At 38.2% G+C, this 22,815-nt stretch overlaps 1 protein-coding gene across 3 annotated transcripts; it reads right to left on the bottom strand.

Annotated features, from left to right (window-relative positions):
* Positions 1–83: 83 nt before the first annotated feature.
* On the bottom strand, positions 84–21,995 carry CRLS1 (cardiolipin synthase 1). 3 transcript variants are annotated; one of them, XM_037017494.2, is made up of 7 exons: positions 21,549–21,995; positions 18,737–18,874; positions 14,092–14,221; positions 4,714–4,799; positions 3,788–3,856; positions 2,131–2,222; positions 84–398 (listed from the first exon to the last, which is right to left on the bottom strand). In XM_037017494.2, the coding sequence occupies exons 1-7, from the start codon at positions 21,852–21,854 to the stop codon at positions 311–313; spliced, it is 909 nt and encodes a 302-aa protein (XP_036873389.2). In that variant the 5' UTR covers positions 21,855–21,995; the 3' UTR covers positions 84–310. The 3 variants fall into 3 exon arrangements, with proteins under 3 accessions (XP_036873389.2, XP_073093018.1, XP_073093017.1); XM_073236917.1 differs by lacking the exon at positions 21,549–21,995 and adding an exon at positions 20,684–20,830; XM_073236916.1 differs by lacking the exon at positions 21,549–21,995 and adding an exon at positions 20,673–20,815.
* Between the last annotated feature and the right edge of the window lie 820 nt (positions 21,996–22,815).

Here is a 22,815-nt window from a genome sequence, read left to right as displayed (position 1 = left end):
GGACTATCTTTTTAAAAACTTTTTAAAAAAGACAATGATTGGAATAACTGATACCTTATAAATTAAGAAACCTAAGATAAAAAAACTCTAAATTATGGTTTTATTTGTATTTAAAAAATACATTGGAAATTCTGCATATGCCCACGATCAAGCTTATTTTCAATGTACATTACTTAAATTTTGATGGCATGATTTGTTCTAACAAGTCCTTTTTCAAGCAGAACTTCGAAATAGGGAAACTCATGTAGATTTCCACTGGCCCTGCTGCCGATGATGCACATTGTTCACTTGCTAATGATGATGGAGACTTTCATCTGCCTTTTATTACCTGAATAGTTTTTCGACCATAATGATAATAACTGTAAGCTGATGCAGCTGTGGTGAAAGCTGTAAAACACCTTTTATGGAAGGAGAGAAAATTTAGTTGTGAGTCTAAAAAACAGCAACCATGAGAATCAAAATACATTTAAAGAGTCATTTAAAACACAGAAAAGGCAGTGTGGTGTAATTTTTTTCAACTACAAAATCTAAGCACACTGCTTTTCTTTAAGACTTTGCATTTGAATTAGTAATGTCAAACAATTAAATTAGTTAAGGAGCCCCCAAAATAATGATACACTAGCAACTGTCATTTTTACCCAGACATTATTCTAGGTGTCTTATGTTCTTGTTTTCACAACCTCATATTACAGAGGAGGGAACAGAGCCCCAGAGAACTTTGCTCAGGGCCACAGAACTGTTTGAGCCTGGCTTGGTTACAACTCTAGAGCCCATGTGTTCTTTCCACTGCTCCATGCTTCTTAGCAATATTAGACTTTATTTCCTACAGATTTTGAGAATTCTACTATGAGTCACTTTAAATAAATTTCATCTTTCTTTATGGGTTCTTTCCTTAAGTGAATTACCAGCTTAGCCATATACTGAATGCTGTGGTAAACAGGTTCCTTCCAGTGGACCCATGTAATCTGCTTCCACCAGGTGAGATGTAGGCTCACCAAGACTGTTTTTGTTTGATCCCAAAGCTGTCTATGCCAGTTTGATATTCTAAACTCATACATAAACCACTGAAACATATGTGTAGGAAGTGCTATATCTGAGACCTAAACTGGATGCTTTGGGAAGTCTTGATAACAAGGTGAGCTCCTAAAAATTACTATCAAAGTAAATGGGCAATATGTTGTTAAAAAGACTAGAAAAAAATGGTAAAGATCTACAGAATTTCTAGTCATATTGCTTCATAAAAGTCTTAAGCTCTTACATCACTTTAAAGAAGCAGAAAATGAAAATCAGAGAGGTTGTAGTGTAGATATAGTTTATTCAAGAAAGAAAGTTCCCCACTGATGGATCAATATTCAAAGAAAAGGCATTGATCCTATAGCAGAAGATGAAAGATGAATCGTAATAAATGAACATGTATTTTAGAAAATTGTTTAGCCTGTGTTATAATTTTTAAAGCTTCTTAAGTTAACTAACTTTGGTTAACCATTTTCCGGCTTGTACTGAATCAATCAAGAAAGTTTTAGTTAAATTGAAAGTGTACTAAAACACAGTGCTTCAGTATCAGCATGGCACACTTGGACCCTGAAAGTCTGAAAATGACACATTTTCAAGGCTATACATTTCAAGGCTATAAATAAACATAGTAAAATAAAATTCAAACTCCTTTTTCTAAGTTTCCCTCCCACTATGCCTCTTTCACTAGGCTGGACACACCTTCCCCAACGATGCCCTTACATCTCTGACTGCTCAGGGTCTCTCCTTCATTTGAATGGCCCCTCCCTGTATAAAATCCACTTGGACCTCAGTGCACACGCCACTTACTCCCTGAAGCTTTCCCTCTTCTTCCTACCTGGAAGTACCTTTTCCTCTTCCAAAACCCCAACACATTTCCGTATCTATTATCTCACATCCCTTTTAATTTGTTCCCCTTTTAATTTTAATGAAAGCTCCTATAACTGCATCCCATACTTGACAGCAAGCTTCTGAAGAATGGTATCAGCCATAAGATACAACCCACAGCTTTACCCAGAGGGTGCTAAACAAATATGGTAATAACGAAGTTAACTGAAGGACTATCACAATGAGACATTTTGTTGACATTCTCAGAGAGTAATTCTAAATTCAGCTTACCATAGCATTTGAAGATAAATGCTGTCAGCATAATTGAAAACAGGAGCTGCCAAAGAAGCTGCCACCAAGATTAACTGGACTGCTGTGTTTACCTAAAAAAAAAAGTCATAAATGAACAGTGCCAATCAGATCCTGTTCGCAGCTCGTGAGGTGAAGGCCCCGCCCAGCACAGTACCAGAGGCCCTCAGCACGCCTGCTGCTGTAATATCCCCGCCCAAGGACCTGGGGTTCACACCAGAGGGTGGCCTTCACTAACTGGCCCTTCTGTCTGCACAGCTGCCTTTTCGGATGAGGATAAGGGTGTCTGTCAGGAAGTACCACTGCCCTGAATTTACAGCAATTCAACAACGTTGCAAAGTTCTTTCTCTGCCTTTTTTCAGTTGCCCATTATAAAACAGCCCTGTGAATACGGAAATAATTAAACTACTTCTTCACAAGTGAAAAGGCAATGAGTTAAGTGACTTGCCCACAGTCATAGCAGGTTACCGAACCAAACTAGAGCCCAGGCTTCCCAGCACTGCATTCAATGCTCCTCTCATCTGCCCATCTGTCAAACTCTATGAGATTAGAAAACTGAAATGCAGTCACCTCCAAGGGGGAGGTTCTGTAGGAAATGAGTAGGCTCCCCCACCCTATAAGACAGCATGGAGGAGGAAAGGAAGAAAACAGAACCAGAAACACTAGAGAGTCTCTCTATTCATCATTAGAGGTGTTCTGGGGCAGAGTGTGTGAAGCATGAATCAGTGGGTAATGTGCACAGAGAAGCATCTCTGTTCTATCATCCATTCTGTAACTAAAAGACAAGGATTCCATTTTGTTCTTAAAAATAAATAATAAAAATTGTCTGGAAAGCTTTTTGTAAGAATGAGGGTTTATTCTGTACTCTTTAAGCCACTTTCTAAGTAGTGCCACACTCAAATGTTGTACTTGATACAAATCTAAGTCACTTGAATCTAAAAAACACCCAGAAATGTAGGTAAAGTCCACCCCAGGGAGTTCTCTGGTATAAAATAATCACCCTCTGTCCCAAGATGTTGGGTGTGGAGTCTCTTACCTGTTAAACCTCTGTTACAAGGGATGCAGCACAAGAATGATTACAGCGGACTTATCAAGGCTACTACAAGAACAATGTGCCTTGAGAGGCATTCATTGTTTCTTTGCTGGGAGCCAAAACTGGTTATTGTCCCAATGAGGGCTCAGGAGGTAATGGACAATTAAGAGTATTAGTCATTTATTAGTGAGTAAAACTTTCTCCTACCTTTTTCCACATAATTATTGATCTTGAAAATGAAAGACCTGATTATATGGTGTTTTCACACAGAGAGGGGGTCATGAAACAAGGAAGGAATCTTCACAATCTCTTTGTATCTCAATCAAGATGCAATTACATTTTTACTCCCTCCACATTCCCTAGACAGTGGCCCTTATACCTTATTTGGAGACTTAAATTCTCGGACTACCAACACAAAACACTACACATATATTAGAGATCCAAAAAGCTTGAGGGACATAACATTTGAGTGAATGACCCCACTCTCTATCCCCTACAGTCAATGCACTTCAATGCGTCTCATTTTCAGTTGTTCCAGACTAAGGTTTACATTCATTATAATAAAAATTCACAAGGGAATAACTTACAAGGACATGTGTCTCTTACCTTGCTGATGAAGGTTGGTTTTAACCTAGCAGTGGCATAACAAGGGTTGAAATACTTAGAAAGTGTTCGCTGGCAAAGGACAAAAAGATAAACTTTGTTCAATTTTTCAAGTTGAAAACAAACATTCTGTTAATATATGTAGCTAACAGTTACTGAGTATTTACCGCATGCCTAGCTTTATACTAGATGAGCCATTTATCTGCATCTTCTTTTATTATCCTAAATGAGCAATATCTACATTCTTTATAAATCATACGTACGTCACTGAAAACAGATTTTTTAAATTGATAGATTTCTCAATTCCTCTCAAATTCTAACACTGTAACCATCATATTGTCTGCTTGACTACATCTTTTTACTAAATAAACTCAATCAATCTCCTATAATCACTTTTTTTTAATAGACTAAAAAGGCAAATGAATAAAATACTGTTATTTTCACTGATTTGGGAACTAAAAGATGAAGTGATTATGCTCTGCTTACATGCTCAAATATTTATATAACCAATGAACAAATATGCAAACAAACCATTCCACATTCAGACATCTGTGATTTTAAATACCAGTTCTAGACAACCCATCATAGAGGCCAAATTAGGGGGGCATAATGATGCAAAACTCCTAACAGAGTTTGCCGCTCGGGACAGGGCTAGCTGCGATAGCTGGTTTGGGTTTTATGTGCTACTAACTGAAAAGATAGACTGAAAAATATGCTGTTTTAAAATTGATTATTCATGTGCTCACTGAACAAGTACCACAGTGGATGATTCCAATAACAAGATGACAGGTACATGTGTTTCAAGAATTTCTTGGATCAAATAAAAAATTGCCATAAATTATTCCCATCAAGTGAAACTCAAGATACAACAGAATAGTGCTTTTTGGCCTTAAGTTATACTAAAGGATTATTTTTTTAAACAAACTCACCGGTGTTGGAAGAGTTCGATATCTGACATAAAAAACAGCAGCAATCAACATCACATCTCTTGAAATTATCATGTAAGTAAGTGGAACTGAAAATCAAATATAAAATAATTTGCATTGGGATTCTGAAAATTACTAAAATATTATGCATACAATGAAGCCTCCTTCAACCTTACCATAAACTGGTGCTTCACACAAGTAAAAATTTTATAATACTTAAATTGGTGGTTTGGGGTCCAGAGAGTGAACCACTGATTTTTATACTTTTCCTTACCCCACCCTCAGAACAAAATGAAGGGCACACTACAGCTTTTAAAGTCTATGTCTGCCTTTCAGAATGTTGATCCTTTTGCTTTTTTTTTTCTTGCATGTATTTTTAAGCTGAAGTTATCAGTATCAGGTCTACACAGCCCTCCCACCCCCATCTCCTGTTGCTTCTCAGCTTTGTAAGCTTGCAAAAATGATCACCATGGTCGCTATAATTACACGACCTGAGATGGCAAAGAGATTAGAATGGATATCAGAGGATGTTAACCATTCTGGTGTCTCAGGAACCTTGTTTCCTTCTGTATTCTAGAATATTTTATGAAGTAAAATTTGCTACATATGTACTACTTGTAGAGAAACAAAATATTTTCATTCTTGTCTGGTGAGTTCCCACCCAAGCTATTGCTACTACTTCTGCCCCATTCATTCAATGAATTCTAATCAAACATGAATTCAACTTGTTAATAGTCCTGAGACTCTACAACATGGACCCAAGAGCCAGAGCCAGCAAAGTACTGTAAATAGATGCCCAAGGAGCTCCTATTCCCTTATTGAATGAGACAAAACAGCAGAGGCCTTGCTTTACTTTACATCCTTCTGTGCTATCAGAAATTTTACCATGAACATATATTGCTTTCAGAAGAAAATATATATTAAAAAAAAATCCTGAGGCTAACACTTGACTGTTGCATACTAAAATAAAAGGATCATAACTATCCCTTCCATAATACTTCCAAATAGTTCTTTTATGAATTACTTTTGAGGCTGTATTTATTATAGTCCTTTCCAGTTTAGACATTCTATTGCTTCTGCAACTTGAACAAAATCTCACCAATTAATTCCTGATTTAAAATTTTAATCTCTGTTGGCCACAGATATAAATGTTGATCCCTGGGCCTAGTCCTCTATTCCAGAGAAAATGCTTATCCAGTCAAGTCATGGCATATGGAGCACACAGAAGACACAGCTGTATGAGCCAGGGAACAAAACAAGCCAGCTATGACTGTTAGAAGCCTTTTTGTGCCTATAAAACAAACTTTTCTATAGCAATCATAGGCTGGCAAAAATCTAACAATAATTAGATTTTAAAATGCAGCAAACTCATGCAAATTACAAACAGTAAACCTCCTAAATATGACTTTAAGAAAACAAATATTGTTTTTCATCACCACTGAGAAAAAAAGATTAAGACTTAATTCTAAATGAGGGATTTCTGCAGAAGAGGAGATGAGGCAATTCAATACTCTGCAAAGACAGGTTTTGGTACTATTTACTACCAAAACTACCATACACTGGGCATCTGGCAGTGTTTTAAGCATTTCATACATATTATCGTTTAATCTACATATCAATTCCATGAAATAGGGATCAATACCCGCATTCCACAAAACATGGAAAACAAACCTCAGGCATATTATATTTATTAGGCTAAGGTCATCAGACACTAAGTAGTACAGCAAGCAATGGAACCTAGGTCTATGGAATTCACAGCCTATGCTAAGGCCAGTCCATTAGGCTCCAACCCAGCAGTGTGACTCACAATCAGAATCACCTTGAGAAAACTTTGTAAAAACACAGATGCAAGCTCCCTGAGGGGTTTGCATGCACAGCCAGGCAGAACCCTGCCGTACCAATTAATCTCTAAGGCCTCTGCCAACTGACAGTATACATACAGGCTCTGATTTTGGTTCTTTGGGCAATCTTATCCATTTCTCTGGCTTTCACATCTTCTTTCTAACTATTCCTGCTTCCTCTCCTGGCCTCCCCTTCCTTTTCCTCCAGGGCTAAAGCAGCTTTCATTTTGCCTGAGAGAGTATGATAGTGTATTGGCAGGAGCAGGAGGGTGTACAGTGTGTCAAGGATTGCTTTGAGGTTTTTCTCCTTTCTTGCTCACTCTGTCTGAAATATAGTTAAAGTTTGACAACAAGAAGGTTCCTCATTGGCAAATTTTATTAGATTAATGGGAAATTAATAAAATCAAATTTTACATGTTAATCTGTAAAATCACTTTCAAAATTAAATCCCATTTAATATGCAAATCACTTTTACATATTAAAAACAGTCATTATCATTATCAGTATCATAGGTTATTGTGTCAAAAATAAATTTAATCACAGAATTTATTTAAACCACAATAAGAATCTGCTATATCGTAAACCAAAAATAACATAACCACATGGAAAGGAACTCCTAGGTGGTAAATGTGGCAGAACAAATGCACATAAGGAGAGATTAACTTAGATTCATCTTCTACACTGTTATGCTGTCACAAATAAAAAAATTTGTTTTCATCCTTTTCTTCCCTCCCTTAGAAAGAGCAAGAAGAAAAGAAGAATTATTTCCTAGCTGAGGAGAAAGCAAATTCTTACTCTTGAAGAAACAAGGCTACTCAAATCAAGGTGGATGGAACTTTTACAAAAATGCAGCATAAAAATAAGATGCAAGACAGCATATGTGCATCTCTCTCCCCAAAACCTTTTTGAAATGACAGTAAAGGAATGAAAGGATATAAAGACACAAAGAGAACAGGAAGAGGAGACAAATTTCAAAGTTTTCACTAAGTTTATTAGCAATAACTACCTTAGCAGAATGAGGAGATCTGAAATTTAAGTCCTTCAGAAAGGGACACTCACTTATTACAAAAGCAAATAAGCAGCAGGCCACCTCCGACTGGAGAAACCCGTGAAGCCCACAGAAAGAGCAGTTAGATACCTCCCCAGAATGCTCCCCTAACCCATTCCACTAGGTCTTTACCCCAGGACTCTTGCTCCTTACAGCTAAAAGTGATCTTCACATTGTTAATTGGTTGAGGGGAAGAAAAATCTCAAGAGTACTACTGCATGATACATAAAAATTATTTCACTTCCAGTGCCCATAAACAAAGTTTTATTGGAATACTGCCACACCTACTCATTTATGTATTTTCCATGGCTGTTTTCATATGCCATAGCAGAGCTATGTAGTTGTGACAAAGACCACATGGCCCACAAAGCTTGAAATATTTATGATATAGCCCTTTACAGAGAAAGAGCCAATCCTTGTTCTACAAGTTAATCTCTGAACATAGAGGTCACTAGGGTGCAGGGTGATTAAATGAAGGTCAACATACTGAATACTGAGATGACATCCAGCCTCCTCCTAAACACAGGTGGCAAGGCTTCTGCAATCCCCAAGCAGCAGATGGAGAGCTCTCAGCTACAGAAAAGACCTAAAGGCACTGAGAGTTCAGGTCTAGGTGGTCCCAGACTGTTAACATTCCTAGGTGCAGGGCAAAATTGAACAAAAAAATCTCTAGAAGTGATGCCATCATTGTTCACATCAAAATATTACTCCAAATTATTTTTCAAATATGAATACAATTTCTAGAGGGTCAAAATACCAAAGACACAAGATACCACAAAAAGAAGAATCAATAGAAACAACAGGCAAATGAAAGAGACCCTCAAAATACACAAGATTTTAGAATTGTAAGAGTTTATAAAACTGAGCTTACTATAATCAAAGAGATATAAAAATGATTGAAAATTTCAGCAGTAAACTGAAAACTTTAGATGATTTGTAACTTTAAAAAAATACAAAAGCAAATAAGAATTAAATGAATTTTGCATAGCTGAAGAGAGAATTAGTATTCTGAAAGAGTAAGCTCATTTGTAACCACCTAGAATGGAGCTCAGAAAGACAAAATGAGGTTAACATACAGAAAAGAGGCTGAGACACAAAAGATACAGTGGGAAAGTCTAACACTGGGATACTGTAATCCCAAAGAGGAGAAAAACAGACAACAGTAGCATCTGAAGATTATGGTTCACAATTTTCCAGAACTGATTAAAGACACCATAAAATGCCCAACAAATCCCAAGCAAGGTAAATACAAAAGAAACTCATACTAAGAAATATTATTGTCAAACTGGAAAACCAAAGACAAAGAAGAAATTTTTAAAGCAGCCAGAGTAAAAAGATTATCTTTGGAAAAAAATAGAGTTAGAGTTATTTTCTTACCAACAAAGGAAATGAGAAGACACTTGAATGATGCATTAAATGTGCTAGAAGAGAATAAATAACAACCCAGAATTCTATACTCAACAAAAATATCCTTCAAGAATAAAGGCAAAATCAGAAAGAAAAGACAAATACTGCCTAATATCACTTACATGTGGAATTCTTAAAAAAATGCTGAACTCACAGAAATAGTAAAAAAAAATGGTTAGGGTTAGGGTTAGGGTTAGGGTTAGAAATAGTAAAAAAGTGTTTGCCAGACAGTATATACAGAGAAGACAAGTAATGATTCTATAGCATCTTACTATGTTGATGGGCAGTGACTGTAATAGGGTATGTGGGGGGAACTTGATAATAAGGGAAGTCTAGTAACCATAATGTTGCTCAAGTAACTGTACATTAATGATACCAAAAAAAAAAAAAAGTGTTTGCCAGAGGCTGGAGGGTAGGGGAAACAGAGAGAGGTTGGTAAAAAGGATAGATCATCCTGTTTGAAGATAAATCGTCTGAGGATCTAATGTATAACATGGTGACTAAAGTTGATAACATTGTATTCTGTAACTGAAATCTGCAAAGAGAACAGAACTTAAATGTTCTCAAGCACACACAAATAAAAAGGCAAAAATAAAAATATTTTCAGAGAAACAAAGAATGTGCCACCAGTAGACCTTTATTAAAAGTTTCTAAAGATATACTTTAGACAAAAGAGAAGTGATTCTAGATGGAAGGTTTGAAATACATCCAACAATATAAACCAAAAAAGTAAGTATGAAGACACACCAAAATGACCACTGACTTTATAAACAATATCATGTGGGTATAAGAAACATAAAATTAAAGTTTGACAACAATAACCTAAGTCAAGTCAAGAATAAATGGAGTCAAAGTATTCTGAAAAAGGGATGCATAACTAATAATCAGGATGAAAAGGGGAACACATCATGACATATCCTATAGACATTAAAAAGTCAATGTGGGTACTATAAATAGTTTATGGTAAACTTTTAAAAATATAGCTGAAATGGACAAGGTCTTAGAAAACATCACACCTTACCAAACAGATAAAAGATGAACCAGGAAACATGAATTATCCATCAAAAAATGAATCACCTATTTGAAAACTCTTTCCCAAAGAAAACTCAGGCCTCAATGGCTCCAATTTAAAGAAAGAATTATTTAAAAGAATATTTAACCTTTATTTAACAAGGAATAAATACAATCTCACACAAACATCTCCAAGGAAAAAAATAGATAAGTAGACTCCCTAACTTATTTTAGGAGATGAATATAAACTTGATACAAAAACCTAAGAAGGACATTCAGAAAAAAGAATTTCAGGCCAATGTCATGAATGTAGATAAGAAATCTTCAACCAAATATTAGCAAACAGTAGTATCTCCATTATATATCATGACCAGGTTGGATTTATATCAGGAATTTCAGGTTGGTTTAACATCAGGAAATCAATAGTGTAATTCACCACACATTAACAGCCTAACAGGGGAAAACCACTCTCATACAACAAGAGGACAAAGAATTTGATGAAATTCAATATCCAACTATAATAAAAACTCATAGCAAATTCACAATAAAAGTGAACTTCCACAACCTGAAAAGAGGATATCTACCTATAAGAAACATCATATTTAGTAGTAAAATGTTAGTTTTCCTTTTGAAATTGGAAATAAGACACAGACAACACTCCTATTCAGCATTGTACTATCTAGTATAGTAAGTCAAATAAAAAAAGAAGGACTGGAAAAGAAGAAATACACTTTCATTAGTTACAGACTATACATAATTGAGAGTGTAGAAAATCCAAGAGAATTTACAATTATTAGAACAAGAGTTTAGCAAGTTTTGCAAGACACAAAAATCAACATTAGAACTGATTTTTATCCTATCAGCAATAAGCAGTTATTATAAAATGAAATATAAAAAAGCTACCATTTATAAAAGCATCAATTCCTCTAAGATCAAGAAAAAGACAAGGATGCCCACTCTCCCCACTTTTATTCAACATAGTACTGGAGGTCCTAGCCATGGCAATCAGACAAAACAAAGAAATAAAAGGCACCCAGATTGGTAAGGAAGAAGTCAAACTGTCACTGTTTGCAGATGACATGATATTGTACATAAAGAAGCCACTCCAAAACTACTAGAACTAATATCTGAATTCAGCAAAGTTGCAAGATACAAAATTAATACACAGAAATCTGTTGCATTCCTATACACTAATGAGAACTAGCAGAAAGAGAAATCAGGAAAACAATTCCATTCACAATGCATCAAAAAGAATTAAATACCTAGGAATAACCTAACCAAGAAAGTGAAAGACCTATACCCTGAAAACTACAAGACACTCTTAAGAGAAATTAAAGAGGACACTAATAAATGGAAATTCATCCCATGCTCTTGGCTAGGAAGAATTAATAGTCAAAATGGCCATCCTGCCTAAAGCAATCTACAGATTCAATGCAATCCCTATCAAAATACCAACAGCATTCTTCAACAAACTGGAACAAATAGTTCTAAAATTCATATGGAACCACAAAAGACCCTGAACAGCCCAAGCAATCCTGAAAAGGAAGAATAAAGCAGTGGGGATCTCACTTCCCAACTTCAAGCTCTACTACAAAGCCACAGTAATCAAGACAATTTGGTACTGGTACAAGAACAGACCCACAGACCAGTGGAACAGAATAGGGAGTCCAAATACTAACCCAAACATATATGGTCAATTAACATATGATAAAGGAGCCATGGATATACAATGGGGAAATGACAGCCCTTCAACAGCTGGTGTTGGCAAAACTGGACAGCTACATGTAACAGAATGAAACTGGATTACTTACTGCCTAACTCCATACACAAAAGTAAATTCGAAATGTATCAAAGACCTGAATGTAAGTCAGGAAACCATAAAACTCTTAGAGAAAAGTAAAAAAATAAATAAATAAAAGCATCAAAAACTCAGTACCTAGGAATAAAACCTAATTAAAAATTGTTTATTACCTCTCTGGAGAGAACTGTAATGTTCTGACATTGTAAATGTACATAAAGTATATATACATGTATTTGTGGACTGCATGGCTCGATATTATAAAAATATCAATTCTTTCAAACAGACCTATAAACTCAATGCAATCCCAATTAAAATTGCAACCGGTTTTTCTGGGGAATTTGTAAGGCTCACTCTAAAATTCACATACAAATAGAAAGGGGTAAGAATATCAAAGGAGGAGGGACTTGCTTTACTAGATAACAAGACTTTCAGCAGAGCAATCATAATTAAGGATGGTACTGGTGCAAACAGACAAATAAATGGGGAAAAACTAGACAACTGAGAAAAAGAGAGAGAGATAGGGGAGGGGAGGAAGGGAAGAAAGAAGGGAGAATGAACGAGCAGGAGAGAGGGAGACCACAGTGACGCTGGCAAACACAGACTTTTCAATAAAAAGTGCTGGTATAACTGGGTATCCAGAGAAGCAATTAGAAAGTTCATTTTTAAGAGAGATTTAAAAAAAAAAACAACAGCAACTAGGAATAATGTAAAAAAAAAAATCATCAAAGCTTTTCAATATAAAACATAACCATATATAAAGGAAAAGGTACCAGAATGTCATGAAACTTTTCAATAAGGTGGAATCTGGAAGTCTTCAGAACACTACAAAATTCTCAGTGAAAATAACCTACAGTTGAAAAGTATGCCCTGTTCAAATCTCCATCACCTATGGAGGGTAGAATAAAGACATTTTAGATGTTTTTTAGATAAAATTTTAGTGGTCTTCAAAATAGACATTATAGACATTTAAAAATTCGGCCACCATGCTGCATCCTTGCACAGGAAACCAACAGAGGCTGCACTCCACCAAAAGGAGGATCATAACAAGAAGTGATGGAAGCCTGGAAAAAGACACCTAACACAAAAGACAGAAAATGGAAATTCCCAGAATGATAGTGAAGGCAAGTCTCAGCTTAAAAAGCAACCTACACCAATTATTTCGGTAAAGCTCACTGCAACATTACCCATAATATCAAAATCTGGAATCAATTTCTATGTTTAACAGGGAAATACTTGCCCAGCCTTTGTAAAGCAATACAACAAAATACAAAATAAGTCTGAAAAACTGGAAGCATAAAAGCATGCATGTGCATGCATACAACAACATCTGAATTTTGAATAATTTCAACAGAATGCTCCTTAGGTTCTTTTTTTCCTGAAAATTATATTCATTAGAATGAGAGTACCCCTGTCCCTTCAACACTCCCCAACCACATACACACAACTCTGACTTTCACAGAGGCACAAAAATATGAACATTAATCCAATTCATCTTTTAATTAGTATGGAGACTTCAAAGCCAATGGTAAAGGAGAAAAAGAACCCTAGTTCAGGACCACACTGGACTGGAACACCAGTCCAGCATCAGTCACAGCATGTCACTGAAGGGCCACGCAGCAGCGGCTTTGTTCTCAGATTCTGTTTCTAACTCTTGGAAATAAACAGTTTAAACTGAGGGAGAAAAACTGAGAAATACAGCTGAACTAGAAAATGAACAACCAAAAAAGCACATGCAAATTACAAAGCCAAAGATCACAACATTGTTAGAAAGAGTATTCAGATAATGTACACAATATATGTATGCTTTCAAGTTGCATAATAGTGTCTAAGTAATCGTTACATAAAAATTTATAGACATCTTCAGGATTTCATTTCAGCTCTCACTTGTTATGATTAAATTATACTAAATAATAGACTTAGGAACACTTTAAACTGCTTTCAAAAGGCTAGGCACCAAGAATAAATAAGTTTCAAAAGATTCTAGACTAATATGAATTATACTGTGAAACATTATGTGCTTCATTTTTAACTTTAAACAATCTTACCAAGAAAACAACAGATTCTATCACTATAACAGGGATGTAAACACTAAAGTAAACCAAAGAGCTTGATAAGCAACACAGTTCAATAGTTTAAAATCAGGGAAACAGTCTAAATCTGAAAAATATATACTTAAAATAAAAATTATTTGTTTCTCTATCAAGAGAAATCCTAAGCTGACTAATGTCATTCTTCCCTATGCTATTTAAAAGTACGCATGACGGCGTTCTTACCTGGAATAAGATCTGCATAGGTCAAGCTAACATATAAGATACTGATAAGTATTTTATCAGCAAGTGGATCAAGAGCACTTCCCAAAGCTGATTTTTGATTGGCCCAGTTTCGAGCAATAAATCCATCCAACTGAAAATAGAAGTTTTTTTTAAATAAATGTCATAATAGGTACAGAGTAGGTTATCTTGAAGGTTAAAGAGATACCAGAATAATAACTATACTTTCATAAAATGTCAATAAAACCACTTGTTTCTTATCCCCAAATTTTCTCATTCTCTCACTAGTGTATGTTTAGCTTTCAAATCACCAACTGGTCTGAAAATAATTTCAGTTTCTACAGCCTTCCATTATTTCTCAATGTTTTCAAAATGCCCCTTTGCAGGATGAACCCCGACACAAATTCTCAGATGGAAAAAACCCAAATAAAACTCATGAAAGGCATGACTGACAGAGCATGGACTAGGAGACCCCTCTTCTGAGCCTTCTAACTTAGGCTATTTCACTACAGCCAAATAGCTGCTTTTATGTGCAAGGACTACCTTTCATCTGTGAGACTCTCCAAGTCACTCCTATCTACTTTTCTATAAAGTGATCTAAGTTTTACCTATTATTTATTTTTAAATTATGTTGATTTTGTTTAGTGCCATGTTAATTCCATGTCTGATTGTATTTACATGATTCATATTTAACTAAAAAATTCCATGTCTGACTGTATTTATATGACTCATATTTAACTAAAAAATTCAAAGCCTGTACCAGGCTTACTGAAAAATTTTGATATGAAAATTATTTATTCACTATTCTTGGAAACAAATTGTGTTTTAAAGCAGAGGTCAGACCTGGTTGCCAGTGGGCCAAACGGGGCCTGCAGGCTGTGTTAGTTTGTCCTGCCCAGAGCTTTTAAAAATATGAATTAGTAGCCAACATTTAAAAACTCAAAGTCTTAACTACAAAAATGCAAATCTTTAGCCTTAATTGAGAAATGGAAATATCTGATCACCCTGAAGCCACAAAACAGACTGAAACCAAGTACCATCTAATCCCCATTCCACTAGGCTGATTTGTTCTGGTTTTCCAATCCCTACCTGGCTTTTACTCATTTTACTTAACTTCAAGCTTCAGCAAATGTTTGAATTGTCTAGTCCTACTTTCTAGTCCTATCTCCAAGGAAAAAGATCAAATTAATTTAGACATAATTTAACATGGTACATTTTACAGGATAAATAAATCCTCCATAATCCAAGTATTCCAATGAGTTTGAGGAGACAATAGCAATATAGGACAATGGTTAAGAATATGCTCTTTGGCAACAGAATATAACTGCTTTAAGTCCTGACTCAGCACTTGCTAACTGTGTGACCTTGGGCAAGTTAGCTGGCCTAAGCCTCGGTTTCCTCATTTATAAAACAGAGACAGCATTACCTACCTCAAAAGGTCTTCAGCACATACTGTGATTAATACTTGTTCAGCACTTAGTACTTCATAAACCCTCAGAAAAAGCAGTCACTACCTATTACTATCACAACTGAAAGAAGCTATTTTCTTCTCAAGTACACTAGAGGTAACAATATCTAACAGAAAGTGCATAGAACTGGGAGTTGAGGCCTTGGAAGATTGGTTTCAGTCCAGTTTTTTATCCCAGGGAACTTACTATGTCCCACTCTTTCACTGTCGTCACTCCCTCTTCCTCACTGTCCCTCTACCCACCTTGGATTCCAAGGTCACCAACATCCTCATCCCTCTGCAAACATCTCCCTCAACTTGACTACACACAACTATCCATGTACCCCAACAGCTGAACACTGCTCAAGGAAAACACACAAATGGGCTGACAGGTCTCAACTCAAATTCATGACCACAAATCTACCGTGGGCACTCAACACTGCCTGGCAATCCTCCCCCTGCCTGTGCTGACCGTCTCTTCTTACACTGTCGGCCCTCACCGCAAACCTAGTCCATCCCTCCCAAAGCCTCTCGTGCTACCTCATGATCTTATTTCCCTTGAAACAGAGAAACACTGTTGGCACTCCCTCATATTCCTACGTCCAGAATCGTACTCTCTGCCTTCCCTGCTCCCTGATCCCAGACCCTCTCACTGTCTGTGATTTACCTTGCCTTCCCTCTCTCTCCTGCATCATCAACCTCCTTTCTTCACTTACTTAATCAATTAATTAACAACAAAAATTTCCCTAGTATATAGCTTTAAAAACTATCCTTCTTGACCCTATTTCCTTATTCCTCTACAAAACAAAGCTTCCTCTATGTCTACAGTCATTACCACCTCACATATGCTCGCCAACAACTCTGACTTTCCCCACTGCTCCAGAGATGGTACTTATAAAGGTCACCAATTCTACATTTTTTAGCTTACTTTACCTCAACCCAAATGAAGTACTGTCCTCACTTAACTTCTGGGACATCTTATTGCCTAATTTTCTTCTTTTCTCACCAGCTATTCCTTCTCAGTGTTCTTTAAGGGCTCCTTCTCCATTGCTCCACTTACTGCTTACTTCTCTTCTCTTACTACAGCCTAGATAATTTCACCCAGACATGACCATCTATATGCTGATAACTCACAAATCTGTCTCTAACCATGATTTCCTCCAACTCCAAACTACTATATTCAACTTCCTAGTTGATACCTCTAAGTGTACAGGCTTAACAACTCTTGGTATTTTTCCATAAACCCTGTCTGACCTTGAAAGTTGCCCATCACAAAAGATGTTACCTCCATGCATCTGGATGTTGAAAAAGAAAAAAAAAAACAGTAACAGCATTCAACTCCTCTTTCTCTCACCACATATATGCAATACATCAGCATAACAATGCTAAGTTCAAAACATATCCCAAACCCATTTGCTTACCTCAACTCCAAATTCCCGCCCCTGTCCAACTACCATCACCACTCCCCTAGGTAACTAACTGTAAGCCTTCTAACCAGCTTCTCTGCTTCTGCTCTTGCCTTCCTATCCCCTACTTCCGTCAAACAATATAAATCAGGCCTTGTCATTCTTCTGCTTAAACCCTTCAGGAGTCCAGCTATCCACCCAGTAGCTAATCCAGAGGCATCAAAACCTCTGTAAATGAGAAATATGGTGCCGGGAAACTCAGCTTTCCATAGACATTGCCTTACATATTACAAAACTATAAGCGAGGCCTTTTCCATTCAGAGAATGTTGTAATCTCATGTGGCAGCTAAAAAAAACACAAACAGAAAAAGAGCAAATCCAATAACTAAAAAAGATCTTGTGTTGTGTTAAAAAAACTCCATTACCGGTATAAAGGCCTTTGACAGATTTTCATAATGAATAAAGGCCTTCAGGCTTCAGAGATAAAAGTATTGACAAAAGAAGAGATGGTGAGAATATGGAAAAGTGGTAACAAATAGGAGCTGAACTCTGGAAAAAGAGGCAGGAACCATTTTGAGAGATTATTTTTGATGTATATTTAGAAATACCATATAACAATGCAAATACCCTCCTTTGTTTATCCTGCAAACTCTTCAGTTAATTCTCTAATGCTCACCAATGACACAGGGCAGGTGGTATTTTATTTCTATGAACCTCAAAAGGAATAGCTGATGATACAAAGAAAGATGCAGCTTTTATTAATAGAATATCAGCTTCTTTATTCTCACTAAATAAACATCAAATAATGCTTTTCAAATGTAAGTCAGTTTGAAGAAACACCAAAATCATTATTGCCTGTATGGGTGCTCACATGGATCTCAAACCAGCCTTGCACAGGAATATATTGTATCTATTTCTACATGCTAACTTCACCCTGATTTAAAATTTTCCTCTATATTTTCACTATTTTACTCAACTGTGTTTTTGTAGGATATGTAGGTCTATAAGCCATTTCAAATCCCTTATGAAACAAGGTGGGTAATAAATACAAATGATGTCATTCATGATAGCTGGTCAGTCCACAAAAGCTTACTTAACACAAAATGTACTCTTCTGTTATAGAACTATTTTCCATATTCTAATTTGAAATAACCTGAAAAAGTCTTTCCCTCCCCCAAAATTGACACAATGGTGCCAAGGAGCTTTTTTCTCATTTGTCTACCTGCTAATGGAGTGGGAGAAGCAATGATGCCTAATGCCTGGCCCAGGACAAGGTCTTCCGCTGGGTGGTCAGAGATGTGTGGAGTAGGAATCAGGTGCCAAAACTGTGGGGTGCCTATGGCCTCCCAACAGCATAAACCTGCACAGCTCCAGCCTCTGTTCCTGGTCACAACAACTGGCCCATTGTTTCCCTCTCCACTAATAAAACCAACTGCTGTTGCAGATCAGAGTATAGAAAAATAGTCTCAGAGATTCTCTCCGTCATTTCTATTTCCAAAGCAAATACATGACTCCTTCGGAAATTCTAAGGGTTTTTCTCTTGAAAAAAGGTTAAAAACCAAGAGTAAAAAGCTCCCCCTCTTATGCCTCCCAACAACCTTCACTTCCTTCCTTAGCTCATATAAATAATAACAGAGTCCCAAGTAGATGCTAAAGACAAGTCCTATACAAAGTATCAGGTCAAATTTGAAGATTTCCTTCCAAAGAAAAGCAGTCAAAGGCTATGCTATTTCAGTGTAGTAGAGCCTCTGGGATATGGAAGGCAAGCAAACAGGGGAGTGCATTTACAACTTACCAAATCAGTTAGCCCAGCTAAGGCAAAAACTCCTAGTGCAGTATTAAAATCCTCTTCAATAATCAAATAGCCCAAAACTGGGGCCAAGCCAATTCTTGTCATTGACAACAAATTTGGGATTGTCCATGGGTTTTCATACTGAAACACAAAGACGGTATTTAAATTAAATACTATAAATTCATACTTTAAATAACTATATGCATTAGAAAAATACACTTCCATCATTATAAGGGTCCAAAGCTACATAAACTTTACATTCTGTACTTTAAATCGAATTTCTAAATCCATTGTTTTTTTACAGACAAAGCTCTGAAAGTGTCAACAATAGAGAAGATGAAGATAAATCATGTACCCAAACATAACTAAAGTGTCTGCTACACAGAGAGATTTCCCTCCTTAAGAGAGAAAGAACAAACGTGTTATCTCCCACAGAGCTCAAGCCTTTAATAGGCGACTTCACCATTAAAATTCAACTTTCCACACTCTGCTTTTAAAAGTAAAACTTCAGGAATATCTTACACTTCAAGTAGACAGTTTAGAAAGTGTCAGAAAGAAGCCAAATTATCAACAATAGGCATTTTGGCTTAAAACATTTATTGCAAATAACCTCCCTCACTTCTCTATACACACCCATCAAAAGAATATTAAATGTTATAAACAGTGTACGAAAATATGAATGAAGAGGGAAAAAATACTTAATTCTATAACTTCATCACTGAATTGGAAGACTGCTGGGGAAAAAATAGAGTTAGGAAAAAAGATTGACAACCTTGGGAAATAAGGAGAAATTTTGTAAATCTGTTCAAAGTAGCCATGGAAATGTTAAGATTTTCAACTAGATTCCAAAGGCTTTCACAGCTCCCATGTGGGAGCTTTATGATTCCTTGGAACTTCATTTGAAGTCAAGCTGTTTTATTCTAGCACTAACCAAGACTTCCTGGCAGCTGCTCTGAAGGCACTCCTTCTTGCTAAACGAAATCTGTTTCATGAGAGAGAATTTCAACTTTAAAAAGCCTCAGCCTAACAGAGCTAAGATAACCCTGCACAACGGGGTACAGAAAGAACATGCAGAAATGTCCTTCCCTGAAGCCTGGATTCTTTTCTTCCCTGAGTCAAGGCTGCCAATTCTACACCAAGGATTATCACCTCACAAGACTAACCCTACCCTCTTAATCAGTAACCAATTGCCTGAACCTTAATTTTGATTTTTCTAAAAAGTGAATTTCCAGTTCAAAGAAATCTTTTTAAACTGCACGGTCCATCCTGTAAGAAAAGGTATTTCTCTAAAGGTACGAAATCTGTGCTTATAAATAGAGCACAGCCAAGAAATGTTCAACCAGCTGGGAGGGATAATGGGCCTGCTGTTGGTGTCAGGTGGCAGAATGCTATCATTGAAAGCTACAGAAAAACTTCACATTCTCCAGGGAACAATCACCAAACAAGAAGCAATACAAACCTTTACTCAAGCACCTTTTGTTCAAATTAAACATTACATAATTAAATGGAAACATTCCTGGAACATAATTCCAAATTCAAGTTGAAAGGTCAGAGTGTTTCAGAGTCCAGAGGAAAAAAGTCTGTTGACCATACTGCCCTACAGAATAAGTCAAACACTAACTCAATGTTAGAGAAACTGAGAGGGAAAAGAAAAAAAAACGGGCAAAGCAAAAGGTCAGAATAGAGAGCCCCAAAATTAATCTCAGAGAGAACCACTGGGCAAAATTAAAGACAAAGTTGCCAAAAGCCAGATCTCTTCATTTGGTAAATTAATAAGCAGGACTGAATGTTACTGCAACAGTGAAAGGGGGTTCTTTTTAGCTCCACATAAAATATTTCAATTAAAATAAAGTACCTCATTAACTTCTAACTATTAAATTTGTAAAAGTTTCTAAATTAAAATTAAGAGAGCTAATCTCAAATTACCCAACCAGATAACCTGTGGCATACTCGACCAACTACCGCGTTCTGGGATGGGCTGCAGCCCGGATGTGGCAACTTCAAAGCACCCCGCATTCAAACCTCCATATGCTTTGGCTATTAGTGGAGCTGAGATGCCTGCCAGATGTGGCCACCTCAACCCATGCTGTACAACTGATGAAAGCAGGACAAGGGCACACTGAAGACATAACAATTGAAGATGTAATAATTGCGTAAGTGTTCCTAACATGACATCAAAAGCCCTCCCACCCTCATACTCTGGTGTTTTGTGCTCGGGGAAGTATTTCAACAGGTAAGTAGACAATATTTCCTTCCCTTACCTCAAGAACGGAGTTTTAACCTTTTTCTATAAATAGACATTAAAGGATCGTTTAACTACGACTTAATTTATTTAATCAACGTTCATCTTAAAATATGTAAGGTCACCGAAGGTCAACCAATAGTGAGCCAAACCTGTACAAGCAATCAGAAGGGCTTATGTACCTTTCTGACGAGTTCCACTCACTTGTCCTAAACACTGGGGATTCACTTGAGGGAATTAAAAATAGGCTTTTAATAAGACATGTGAAGGGTATTTTTACCAATGCAACATCCACAGAAGCCGGTGCCGCTAAGGGTGCGAATAAAAAAAGAGGTGGGGGAGAAGGGAATCCTAACGACCACCGACACTTAAGGTGGGCTCGACTGGCACCCCTCAACTTCATCCCGACCGAATGACTTGCCCGTGACTTCTCTTCAGAGAACGGCTGAGAAATTCTGAAGCGGAAGCTTCCGACCTGGGCCAGCCAGCGCACGTTATTCGCGTCCAGGACGGAGCCCCGGCAGGGCGTGCGACCCCGGCCCAGGGCTGCCCCTCCTCCTCCTCGGTACGTACCAGGCTGGCGGCGCTCGCCGGACCCCACCGGCCGCCTCGGGCCTTGGCGGCTCTGTCTGCTCTGGTCGCGGGCCCTGGGGCCGCCTTCCCCGCGCCCGAGCAGTGGCCCCGCGGGCCGGCCCCAGGCAGCTGCAGGCCGAGCGCGGCCGGGCGCAGCCACCAGCGCTCCGCCAGGCAGCCCAGGAGGCCCGGCACCGACCTCGGCAGGGCCCCGCGGGCGCGCCCCTTGCCTGGCCGCGCCCCCGGCGCCCAGGCGGCGCCGCACAGGGCCCCCCGTGCGCCGCGCGCTACGCGCGAAGCCAGCATGACCCTGCGGTCACGCAGCGGGGACGCAGGCGGCGTAGAGCTAGCAGCCGGGGACGCCGGCGGGCCGCCTCTCCATGGACTTCCCGCAAGCACGGAGGACCTCGGCCGCCTCCATGCCAGTTTTCAAACCCCGGCACACTCCGCTTATACAGGTGGCCTGGAGCCGCCAAGGACGGACGTCTGCGCGACGTTTTTGCGACACCATCGCCGCAAGGCTTCCTAGCGCCCTAGGCGGCTACGGGCGGCGCGTGCGGTCAAGCCACGTGGGTTTTGGGTGGAGGCTGGCGCTCGGCGCCCGCCTCTCTCCGCCCGCAGTCGGGCGCCAAGGACGGTGGGGAAAAGACCGAGCAGGGCGATGAGGTCGCGCGGCTGAGGTGGCCAGGAGAGGACAGGAGCCATCTCGAGCCGCGGCCTGAAACCCTCCGAGGCCCGTGGCCTGCAGAAGGGCCCCTGCCAAAGTCCGTGCGGCGCTCTGCGGAGTATAAATACTATAGTGTCTGGTACGGAAGAAGTAATTAATACTAGCTCCCTGTTCTTTTCTCTTTTTTGAGCGTTGCATAAAACAAAAGTATGGGTATTAGAAAATGTCAATAATAGCAATTACAAAATTGTTTACCTGGAAAAGAGTGTTTACTATATCCAGGCTATAGTGCATTCTCCCAATTAATCCTCCCAACAGTTCTGAGAGGTTCCATAATTACCTTTACAGATGAGGAAACTCAGAGAGCTTAGAAACTTGCTTATTAGAGGAATATTTTTAAAAGTTCATCGTTAATTAACTGGCTAATATGCATTACTTATTAACGTAATTATATCTCCATTACAATGGAGACATTATTGTATTACTATTTGAAGGGCTCCCACCAGTAAGATGGTGAACTTCCGGCTTCTCTTCCTGGGCGGGTCCTCGGTTCCTCGGTTCCCGCCGGCGCCCCCTGAAGCCCAATCACCTCTTGCCCCC

Source organism: Manis javanica, chromosome 5, assembly GCF_040802235.1.
Source record: "Manis javanica isolate MJ-LG chromosome 5, MJ_LKY, whole genome shotgun sequence".
Lineage (NCBI taxonomy): Eukaryota > Metazoa > Chordata > Mammalia > Pholidota > Manidae > Manis > Manis javanica.
The sequence above is the reverse complement of the archived record's forward strand: the minus strand, read 5'-3'. Positions and strand labels throughout refer to the sequence as shown.

Coding starts and splice junctions, on each gene's coding strand:
- CRLS1 (XM_037017494.2), bottom strand. CDS start 21,854: ATGCTGGCTTCGCGCGTAGCGCGCGGCGCACGGGGGGCCCTGTGCGGC. Junction 4,800..14,091: donor CTATGCAGATCTTATTCCAG/GTAAGAACGCCG, acceptor TTTGATTTTCAG/TTCCACTTACTTACATGATA. Junction 2,223..3,787: donor AACCAACCTTCATCAGCAAG/GTAAGAGACACA, acceptor TTTTTTTTTTAG/GTAAACACAGCAGTCCAGTT.